General features: G+C 36.1%; 1 protein-coding gene across 7 annotated transcripts in view; it reads left to right on the forward strand.

The window, feature by feature from the left end:
- Nucleotides 1–12462, forward strand: part of IKZF2 (IKAROS family zinc finger 2) — a 129454-nt gene that overhangs the window by 78902 nt on the left and 38090 nt on the right. For all 7 annotated transcript variants that reach the window (XR_015740692.1, XM_087919617.1, XM_026707592.2 and 4 more), the window contains one exon: nucleotides 3240–3407. Coding sequence is in view for 6 of the 7 variants with exons in the window: in XM_087919617.1 (XP_087775743.1) it covers nucleotides 3240–3407 (168 nt within the window). In the remaining variant the exon portion in view is untranslated. The remainder of the gene's footprint in view (nucleotides 1–3239; nucleotides 3408–12462) is intronic.

Below are 12462 nucleotides of genomic sequence, written 5' to 3' on the forward strand. Positions count from 1 at the left end.
ACCATACCTAATTCTCCTAACTCCTCCTATGTTTTATACAATAACAATCTTGTGAAATGGGTTGGGCTGAGAGAGGGTGACTGGCCCAAAGTTACCCAGGTGACTTTCATGCCAAAGGTAGGACTAGAACTCACAGTCTCCTATTTCCTAGCCTGGGGCGATAACCGCTAGATCAAATTATTTTCCTCTATTGAACCTTCTTCCTCACTCATTCCATAGCTAAGATTCTATCTTATCTGCCAACTTGTTTACTTTAGCCAAATTAGATTATCTTCTAACTGCTGCCTGGCAGAGTCTTGGAACTCTTATTACCCTATCAAGCTGCAAGTGTAAATTACTTCTGAGATAAGCACATGAGAGCTGTTTTGAAATATGATTGAAGGATTTCAGAATTGACATTACACACACACACACACAGAGAGAGAGAGAGAGAGAGAGAGAGAGAGAGAGAGAGAGAAAGACTTATACAAACACCCATACATGCTACATGAAAATATTGTGTAACTATATGGAGAAATATTAATTACCTTTCATGCCTACACATATCTAGTTTTCTTTTTAGTCATAGTTGCTTGCATATGAATCAACCTGGAAGAAATAAAATAAGTTTATTACACATCCCTTGCCTGGTCTCCTGGAAGCTTTTCTTTTTAAATTTGTGGTGATGTAACACCTCCAGTGTAAACAGAAGTAGGCAGTAATTGTGGTTATGAAATATAATTAGCTGCTGAGCTGCTGTCCTCTGGCATGATATTAATATGCATCATGAAATATTTTTAGTCTTTTGTGAAACTCTAAAACTTATACAAAATTCTAAAAATAAAATTTGATATATAGGTATTGATTTGGGCATAGCCATGGATATTATGTCAATTACTTAAAACCGTTCTCAGTAACAGAATGGCCAAACTGTAATTTTGAGTCATCTTCCAGAAATATTCAATATTTTGAAGTTCTTCCTAAGTTAAGGATATTAAATGATCATACCTTAAAAATCTGAAATAAACTCTAGTTTGGTGGGGGGGGGTGTGGTGTGGAGACAAAGAATTAATCAGCTCAGGAGACAAAAAAACAGGCTGTGTTTGGATCTTTTCTGCTTCTGTTGCAGAAAACCACAGAAGGCCTCTGGCCATGCAACGTATATCCTTCCTGCCTGATTCAGATCTATTGAAGAGGAACCCCTTCTTTCTCTCAGCAGTTGGTTCCACAGCCAAACTCTTGTTACACTTAGAAAGTTTTTTGTAATAATCAATTAGAATGCAGTCTGCCTATTATTATTCTATGACCTGCATGCTGAATCAGAATATCCTTTTTCTTTCAAGTATTTGAGAAAACACACCCAATTAGTTCCATCTCTCTTTATCAACCTAACCTGTCCCTGATTGTACTTGATGCCCTTTCATGAAATTTACCATTTTTTTTTCATCCTTCTTAAAAATGTATTGAGACCTGGTTATTCAAGTTTGAACTTAACCAATTCAGAAAAAAATAGATTTATTACTTCTTGGGATTTGGAATTTATACTTCTGTGGATGCAACTTAAAAGTGCATTTGTTTTCCTTACATAACATCCATGGTACTATCTCATATCCAAGTACATTAGTACATTAGTATCAGCCAATATGCTAGGATGCAGTTCCTCTGGTATGTGAGATTCATTCAATAAAGAGACAGTCCTTGATTATGATTCTATTTCAAATTTAATGTTGCCCCTTTGCCTTATTTTATAATATCTTAAAGAATGTATCTTGTTTTGATGCAATAGATTGAATTGAGTAGTTCCAGCTTTTCTTTGTTACCTATTAGCATTAACCTGTCTCCAATGAGCAGCTGATTCTTCTGATTCTTTCATTTTTCTTTTATTTTGAACACATTCAAAGAAGCTCCTGTGGATTTTGTTAACCATCCTTCACTAACTTTTAATTTGTTTTTTTTTTAATTTTTGCTTCCCTGTGACTGACTGTATAGTCCTGGACTACTTCTTGTACTCTTTCTTCATAATGTGACCTTTTAGTATCTTACAAGTCCCTTTTGGGGGGAGGGGTTGAAATATATAAGATCTTATATATATAGCCTCCAAAGCTAAATTAATCAAGGGTTTCACAATTAAAATAAATTAGGGAAACTGCTTTGTATCTTGTCAAAGAACAGCATGACATGTTTTTTTCCTCTGACCATACAGCCCTTTGTGCAAAAAATGGGTACCTTCCTATAAATCTCTGGGTCTGAACTGTCAAAACAGAAAAGGCTTGAATCTCAGGAATGGCAAGTAGACATATTAAGACTGTTAATAGTCATATGAAAAGCTTAGCAGGTGGTTGAATTAGAAATGTAATTTGTTTTCTAAAATCTAAGTTTACAATCTAGTTTGAATTCACAAGAACTGAAACTACAAACTATTTTATTTTAGATTAGTATTAATTAATATTAATTATATTTAGTCTGCTAACCTATAAAATGTACAATGTCAGATTGCAGATTGCTTAGAAGTTACTTCACGGCTCCCTCATCAATATACCTAAAATATTTAAAAAGAACAATAATATAAAAAACAATGTTCTTTCTTTGTTGCAGTGTTAATTGACTTATTACTTTATCAATCACGTTACCACATTGCAGAATAATGTTTTGACAGTTATAAATGGAGGATTCCCTCTGCTGTGTTTTAGGTGGTTCTTTACCTGCAGGTAGAGAAATGTATTTGACCATGCTAATGCCTGCTTGAAATATGAAAGAGAAGTTATTATCGGTGAAGCTTAAAATGTCTGTATACAATTTTTACATTTGCAGTTTTAATTTTGTGGAGATAATTTAATGCTTCATTAAAATATGATTTTGTAGCCTTTTCTTGGATTCTGCAGGGTTGTATGAACATAGCATACTTAATTTGATCATTAGTCCACCTAGCTGTTTCTGAGCTTTCCTTTTCTACAGCTGATAACTTGTCTTTCCTTAGCATAGGTCCTGTCTGCTTCAAATATTGCAATTGTCCCATTTAATTTTAGATGCCTGCAATAGCTGAATAATGAAGTCATGGGATTTGATTATCAGATAATGTGGTTTGAAAACAAAAGAACGAAAGAGCCTTTAACTAAGGCCAATCTAGCTGCTATGACTTGGTCTCTTATTTTTCAGATGGTTTTAATATATGTTGAGGAAGATTTTTATCCAGTCTAGATTTTAATGATCTTTCAATCACTGTTTCTTAGGTGTTGTTTCTCTTCTTTCATCTGCTATAGGTGAGCGTCCCTTTCACTGTAACCAGTGTGGAGCTTCCTTCACCCAGAAGGGGAACCTACTGAGGCACATCAAATTACACTCCGGAGAAAAACCATTCAAATGTCCCTTTTGTAGTTATGCCTGCCGAAGAAGGGATGCTCTCACAGGACACCTCAGGACACACTCTGGTGAGTTTCTTGCACTTTTGGTTTCAGCACTAATGCTAGACTGGAGCCAACTCTGTATAGCAGTGTTCTTTCAATCAGCCAGTCCATGTGTCAGTCCATCTGGATCTATAAAGTCTCCATGGATTGAATGTGCAGACTCTGGGGCAGTGTGATTTGTAGCTCAATGCTCTGAACTTGTTTCTAGGCACAAATGTCAGAGACTGAATCTTGTCAACCCTTGTGCTCTAACATTGAGCTTGGTGTCTCTCAGAGCTCCATTAAAGCTGACTACTACCTGAAAAGAAAGGGTTAATTTTCTAATTACAGTACCCTGGTACTATAAATGAAATTGGATCAAAATTGAATTGGGAATTAAATATTCTTCAAAATTCAGAATATTACCTGGAAAACCATGATAGATTTCCCTAAATTCTAAGAACTATCAATGAGTGCGCTGTCAATGAGGATATATCTTTCTTTTACTCTTTTTATATTTGCACTTTCATAATTGAATTATATTTTAATTATAAGAAATAAATCAGTTATGACAACAACTTTCTAGGCCAAGATAATATAAAACATCATAAAAGATTAAGCTGTTTTTTAATTTCAATTTTCCCAAAATTCTGTATAATGTAACTTTGTAAACCATGATTACTAGCCAATTTTTGAAAAAGCATTTGAGCTGGAAACTGATCCACAATTCTGCTTTTATTTTTTGCAAAATATTCCATGCTGGCATATGGAACAAAAATGTTGGGCAATTATCAGTCTATCAATGTTTAAAGTTTTTTTCTCCTTAAAAGGAAAAAGAAGATATAGCTCTGAGAAAGATGGAAGGGTTACAAATTGATGACACTATCTGGAGCATTTGTAACATTCAGTGAATGAATTAAAGTGGTTGCATGATAATTGCGTCTCTGAAAGTACTTCCAATACTTTGCAATGGAGTTGGAATAAATTCTGCTTTCTCTGTCTGAGGAAAATTCTATCCTGTTCTGATGAGACTCTGCCTTTGAATTTTGAATTTACTCTATCTTCAAGATACTCTCAATTAATTTTACTCCATCTGAACAGAATTCTGTAAATCTAAGCAAGCTGCCTTTTGCCACTTCAGTGGCATAGTGAGTTGATTCATACTATTGCTTTCATTGTTTATTTTTTGATAGATTAAACATTCAGAAGTTCTTACATCAACAGACCCATTTCAAGTTAATATTTTGTTCATCGTTTGCTTCCAAACTAGCACACTTCAAGTAAATTTGGGAAGCTCTAAGAGAGTTCTGACTGATGTTATTTTCAACAAGTAAAAGAGAACTAGGGCAACAGGTATGAAATTTGCATACTGAAGTTACCAAATTGAAGTAAATCACTCTTGATTGTTTAGAACAAAATAAATGGATCCAGAATAACTTAAAATACAAGATAGTTAAGGGAAATAAAGACAAAATAAAAAGCAAAACATAACCTCTCAAACTGTTTACAATCCATAAAAGTATAAAATGCATTCTGTTTCTGCTTCTTTCTGTTATAAGCATATATCTCGGTTTCACCAATTTCAGTAAAGTCTATTTATCAGAAACATTTTGCCATGCCCCAGCCCTGTCAGTACCTGACATGTATCTCAAAAAATCAGTTTCTTGTTATACCATGCTACAGAAGTATGGTGGGGTAGCATAGTTTTTCGAAGTTCCCTAGGCTTAACGTTGGTAAGTTAAAGTTCTTAAATGTAATCAAATTTAAAAAAAGAAAAATACCAATCCTGAATCTGTCCTAATAATGCTCTTAAAGCTACCAGGAGTCATATGATTTTGGCACCATATAGCCAGTTTGGACTAGTGGTTAAATTCTAGTCCTGCCTTGGGCATGAAATCCTGCTAGGTAATTTTGGACAAGTCTCTGTAACTCAGACTAACTCACCTCACAGGATTGTTATTGTGGGGAAGATAAGGGGAGGCGAAGAGTGTTAGATATGTTCACTACCTTGAATTGTTTACAAAAATAATAAAGGTTGGTATAGAAATAATTAACACGGGTTTTATTGTGCACAAAAAACAATGTTTTGTCATGTGGATTTCTTACTTTCAAAGAGTGCTTTCTTTTTGATTTCTAACATTTGACACCTCTAATGCAGGGCCTTAAGCAGGGGTGGGATTCTACCAGTTCACACCTATTCGCTAGAATCCGTTTTAACATTCGAAGCAGTTCGGACAATTAATTACTGGCCTAATCCTGTAAGGAAGGCAAGAAGGAAACATTCTGGTGTTGCTTACAGAAACTGTCTCTCTGTTAACCCTTATTACATTCTTGGCAGGACTGGACTTCCTGTCTCAGGAATGTCTCTGGAGTTTTTTTTCCCCTCCTTTGCTGGTACTTTGCTTGTGTGGAGTGACCATTCAAAGTTACAATGGCACTGAAAAAATACAATGGCACTTATGACTGTTGCAGCATCCCCACAGTCATGAAAGGCCAGGTGAGGAGATGCATGACTCGCTGTGAGTGATATTGAGTTGGCCATGCCCAGCCAATAACAAGACCACCAAGCCACACCCAACTAAGCCACGCCCACAGAACTGGTTGTTAAAAAAATTGAATCCCACCCCTGGCCTTGTCCCTTCTTTCTTTATGATGGCAGCTCATTCAAATTGTTATTAATAGAAAAGCTTTTTATCCTAGATTGAAAAGAAAAAAAGATATATTATAAGTAGTATGGTTTCTATATGTCTATAGATAAATAGAGGCAGTTATTTATGAAAAGAAGTGACATACTTAAGGAATAGAATAAAATACAACTATACTGTGGGAAACATATAAATTGCAAGGAAAGAATTCTCAAGGACTTTGGGATGTAAACATTAACTAAATGTATCCATGAGTTTTTGACTGAAGAAAAACAAACATCATTGAAAGTTCCAAAGAAACATAGTTTTAGAATACTTGTTTAGTGTAGCTACATGGTAGACCTATTCTCTGAAGTGATTTGAAAATGAGTATGCCAAAGCCCAAGGTACTTTCAAGCTCTCTTAATATACTGACTTTTTAGAAGAAACTTCTCAGCTGTTAACCCACCATTTTTTTAAAAAATCTTTGTAATGTGAAAGTAGAATAAGAAAAACATTACATGTATTACTAAAGTAGCAGAACTCAGAAATATAAAGCAACTATCAAATAAACTTGATATTATCCAGGAGATAAAAATCATGAAATTTCTGATCAGCTATTTATAGATTATTGGGGTTCTCTCAAGTACCTAATGGAAATTAAAGTATTCTAAAATAAAGAAATTCTGCCAGGAATATAGTTTTGCTGCTCCTATTTCTACATATGAGGCCAGATGCAAGAAGGACAGGTTCTTCAAAGTGGAAATTTGACAAGCTTGAGGCAGTTTTTTTTCTACAGAAAATGTGAGCTACAAAAGAGACAAAGATGAACTTCAGGAACTCTATGAGAGTAATTAATGGGAAGTATGTTACCCTACAGCACAATAAGAAACTCACATAACAGTCTATGGACATGAAACCTTATTTGTACTAAGTACACTGTTTCCAGTATGGTCTAGAAATTCATAAATTCTGAGGGTACTAGTTAATGTATGGGACATCTATAGAAAGAATTCTTTTAACTGTCTTTTAAAATCTTCTATTTAAGAATTCAAGGATAACTCATACAAATTTTCTTCGCATTCTGTTTTATAATCTTGTTGAACATGTCATCCTTACTTCTGTATGCACATATAACTCTTACATATTCCCTACTTTAAGACCTAATAAGTTATAGTATTAGGAGTTCCATTTTCTATAGTTAAGGCAATCATATGTATTTTATTTACAGATAAAGTAATAAAATATTACAGTATTTTATTTTATTTATTTTATTTACAGTAAACAAGTTGTAAATGGCTCTTAATTTTCCTATAGCTGAGTCCTACATTCTTTCCCTCACTCTGGAGTGGAGGAAGAGGCTAGAGAGGATTTTGATGAGTTTATATTGGGAAGAGAGTCTCCTTTTCATAGTCCCAACCCTGCCATGTTTCAGTATGAGCTGTACAGGTGTGAGTTCTTCCTGTCATTCTGATGGTCAAGAGTTCTGCATTTATTTCCTTGCATTTGTTTCTTTTTTGTCTGGCTTTAGCCTTCCTGTTTTGACTTTTCAGCAGAACCAATGACTTGCAAACTAATGGGCAGCAACCTAGGGATACCTCTAAGAATCATTTCCAGTAACAGGAGTGAAGAATAGATTCAGATTCCAGTTATGTGACAATGCACTTCTGCTGGCCACAACTTTCCCTAGAAGAATGTGATCCATTTTCTGGATAGACTGCAGTTGGCCCAGGATGTCCTATTACCTGAACATGGTTCATCTGCCAAAATCCCCACCATAAAGTGTTCCAGCAACATTAAACCTGCTGGTTTGGGAATTCAGTTAGCTGGTTACAACTATGTATCTGGACTTTGAGCAGGATCATCTCAACATTTTTGGCTAAAATACCAAAAACTCTGGAGGGCCTCCTGAACACAATAGAGGAATTCAGAGTATCAGAAAATCTGCTAGTTTCCTTTCAGGAACCCCACTGTCACTAAGATCATAATCTCCAAATTTTGACCTGCATCAAATTAATCTGCAAGACTCAGAATAACCCTGTTTCCCAGGGGATTGTCACTCATTCCATGAGAACTACAACCATCCTGGTCTTTCTTAACACTAATACCATCCTGGGCATGGCCAACAGTTGCCATGTATCTTTCATATTTTCTTTCATAAAGCAATATCAGATTAACTCGTATGCCTCATCTGAAGCATCTTTCAGCATGAAGATACTACAGAACATAGTTCATAGAAAGGGATAGAGATACAATTTACTCCCAGGAATAGCTCTAATATCTTCCAGTTGGCATCCTGATTTAGCTGTAGAAAAAGAATATACAAGACTTATTATGAAGATTATTTTTCTACCATAGATTCAGGTCATCACCCATCAAAGAATAATCAAGAAACATTCTGAGATCCATTATTCTCTGGGACTCTTTCAGTATTGTCATCTTGTATGGAGTTTTATGCATCTCATTTGTATTCCTTCTTTCTCAAGTTCTAGTTCCCTGAGTAATCTTTCTGATTTGGCCTTCCAAGACAAAACAAGGAGCTATCTACCCCTATAGATATCAGAATGTCAGAAGCCTTTTTTTGCTGTGCATCTGAAGCAACTGGGAGGAAGGAGATTCCTACCTCAGAGTGTACTTTCTCTGCTGTAGGAAATGAGTCTTTGTGGTAAGTCCAGTGTGACATTGTGCAACAATTTCCAGAGCTACTGTTACAGACAGCTTCATTTTTAATTTTCACTTCTGTAAAACAAATTCAGAGACCTCCAAATGATTTCTCTAAACCATTCCTACTTTCCACTTATTGTGGATCAGAACTGAAGAATTTTCTCACCTGAAAGCTGCTCTGTACTTACACACTGGGATCAGATAATTACATTTACAATGTCTGTAGCTGCCACCAACTTTTAGATATACATGTTTTTCTTTAGTAATGCTATCATTCTTGGCACTGCATTGCTATCAAAGTTTAAAGTGATAATATTGTGGAAATAGTTGCCCAATAAAAGCAGGAAGGCAACCATATATTTTAAGGAGCTATGAGTGCTTGTTGAACTGCGTTGTGCAATTTTCCAATGGGATTAAAGGTTGAAGGTATATCCATATTGTTCTCCATGAACTTTCTTACACTTCCTTGTATGTCAGGCAAAGGCTATTTCTATATTAATTATTTAATACCAGTTGAGTGAGTCATACTTTGGTCGAGAGAACTGGTTTATAAAGTTGTCATTAAATAAACAATAACTAATTTTGGAAGAGATTATTATCTGATTCCTAATACAATATTCTGCTTGCATGTATGAGTGTACTTCTGGTTTCCCTTTCAGGAGATTATTGCTTGATATGATGGGAGGGATCAGTAGCTTAGCTGAAAATAAGATAGGGCTTTGCAAGTATCTTATGGAGAAATTCTACAATCAAAACCAAAAGAAGACAATGTAATAAATGTATGTATCTATATTGTTGCCACAAAAATTGTGACTTTGGAAAAATATGGGTGGCACGTGATGAGGCATCCAAGTTGGAAGGCACTTATCCAAATACTGAAGAACAACACTAACATTTGACAGATGGAACTGGACACTCCCAGACCAAAACCACAGGGAAGTCAGTGCCAATATTGAAAGAGGAGTTGCCCCTTTTACCAGACCACATAAAGCTGAAACTTGGAATGGGAGAATCATGAACCAAGGCAAAGTTGAAATTGTCAGTGAAAAAAAAAAAAGAATAGAAAGCAAAAGAGCTGCCTGCCAGATAGATTTGGTCCTGTGTGGGGTGGAGTCCCTCTGCCAAACAGCTGTTTCACTTTTAGGCTGGCTGAAAAAGGTCCTGAAATCTAAATAGAAATGTAAGCTTAGATTTTGGGGCAGACCTTTTTCAGCTAGTCCCCAAGGACAAGCCAAGCTGGCAGCGGCTTGCAACTTTCTTTGCTGACTTCGCTGTCGACTTTCTGGGGAAGCCAGCAGTGAAGATTAAAAATGGCAATTACGTAATCATGGGTTGCAGAGCACTTAGCAACCCATTGTCAGTATGAACAGGTTTCCAAGAACCCAGATTGCCATTTGCCATTCTGTCTTAAGCCCAATACTGTTCATAAATGATCTAAATGAATAGATGTAACTCATCAAAACTCATTAAAATTTGCAGATGACATAAAGCTGGGTGGGGAGGAATGGCCACCACTTTGGAAGGAAGATTCAAGACCCTATCTAACAAGATTCAGCTCAGTGGTGAGAACTGTAAGATCTGGCACTTAGGCAGGAAAAATCAAATGCATAGGTACAGAGTACTTGCTCAATAATTGTGAAAGGGACATAGGAATCCTAGTGAACCACCAATTATGTGTGAGCCAGCATTGTGATGCAATTGCCCAAAAAATCAATGCTATGCCACATCAAGCGAAGGATAGCATTGAGATCACAAGCACCTGCTCACGTTCAGTGAACCCCTTGTCAAGGAAAGTGCAGCCCACCTCTGCTGTTAAGGTTATGTCTGGCCTAATGAAGACAAGGATTAGAAGTGACATTATAGCTTTCTTCTAATACTTAAGGGGCTTTCACAAAGAAGAGGGGATTGGCTTATTCTCCCAAAGCTCCTGAGTACAAGACGAGAAGCAATGAGTAGAAGTGTGTTAAAGAGAGATCCAACCTGGAACGAAGGAAAAAATTTCCTAACCACAATTGAAAAAGAATCACCATGTGGCAAGATGGGTGCCAAACAAATGTAATAAATAAAAATGAAAAATAATCAGTTTGCCTCCCAGAGTTGTGGGTACTCCATTGTTGAAGGTTTTCAAGAAAAAATCGGACATTCACTTGTCTGGGATTGTATAAGGTCTCTCACCTTGGGCATGGGGTTGGATTAGAAGACCTGCAGGGTCCCCTCCAGCCCTATGATTCATGTTTCTATATGAAAGCAATTAACTTTTTGCCAACCTCTTCAAGCATATGAATGGAGATATACTTAGATATTTCTACCTGAATTGGTGTCAAATATATAGGTTGAAGTTAGAAATTGAAAAGTGTCATTGTAAAGCAAGTTTTGACCTGTAGAATATACGATCAGGATATAGCATCCGTGAAAGAAACAGGCTTATTACACTTAATGTGAAAGTGATTGTGAGGAGCAATGAAAAAAAGGCAAGAGACTTTGTAATAACTGAAGGGGGGTTGTTTTTTTAAAAAAATAAGATTGAGGTAGCCTTCTGAATCAGCTACTGTAGTAGCAAGAAAGGTGTAAGATGACTGAGAGTTTTTTTAAATAAGACAAAAATCACTGAAAAAGATATAACATGGAAATATTGAAGGATAATCATAGGAAAGTCAACAAAAAATAAAAATGGAGGAAGGCACACTACACCTAACCCTTTTTCATACAGTATAAAGTCTTGTAGAGTGATGAAAGATTTGCAGAGAGAGAACTGTTTATGAACTATCTCCATTAGACAATGCAATATGAACAGCAGTTGAGCAGCTGTTAAGTAGAAAAATGAAAAGGTACAAATGAAAAACCCCCTGCAGAAGAGAAAGTTAACTGTATTAATAAATATGGAACAAAACTGGGTGGCCTTTGAAAATATTAGTGTCCATATCTATATGAAAGAAGCAATATCTAAAATTTGCTGCAAATGGTTGAGCCATTGCATTAATTTTTCATGCAAATAAAGTCTTGATTAAAATCTTTCAAAGCAGAATTCAGCCATACATGAATAAAGAAGTGACAAATGAACAGGTAGGTTTCAGAAAACACTGAAGGACATGAGAGCAGAGAACTAAATTAAGATAACTTGAAACAGTTAACATGATGATATAAGGAAGACTTTTACTTTTGTTTCATTGTCTATACAACAAGGCTTTTGTGTACATCATGGGAAAATATGGAACATACTAAAGTTAATGGGTGGGCCAAGAGGAATTTGTTCCTCTATTTTCTGAGGATCCCTAAAGTCAATAAAGAGCTTTTGTAAAGAGCTGAGTCTGCAGAAATTGATTAGTTCAAATTGGACTCAAGGGTTGAAAAACAGATATATGAATATTCCTATATATCTGTTTAAAGTACAAAACATTTAAACTTTTGAGTTTCAATACAACACACTTTTACAGAAGTCTTCATAGCTGACCAGCCTGGAAATCCCATAGTATGCATCACTGTTGCCAAGCCTGGATATACTTTGACCAGTGCTGGGGAGAAAGTCAAGGAAAGCCTTCTCCTCACCCAAATGGCTCCTCACTCAAAGAGCATGTTGTGGAGACAGACCTCATTGTCTCACTTTGACATTTGACATAGCTTCCATTGAAGTAAATGTAACTGTCAACCTGAAAAATGACTTCAGTTGAAGCAATGCTAACCTCTGCTTCGTTTCTTGGTTACCATTCAAGGGGGAGGGGCATTGTGGGGGGGGGGACTCAGGAATTTGGTGCCTCAGCTGGCTAGCAGATCATCAACTAGCTGCATAACATCCTGCCAACGGACACCTGTTG

The sequence above is a fragment of the Pseudonaja textilis genome, chromosome 1 (assembly GCF_049901715.1).
Source record: "Pseudonaja textilis isolate UNSWEBS1 chromosome 1, rPseTex1.2, whole genome shotgun sequence".
Classification (NCBI taxonomy): domain Eukaryota; kingdom Metazoa; phylum Chordata; class Lepidosauria; order Squamata; family Elapidae; genus Pseudonaja; species Pseudonaja textilis.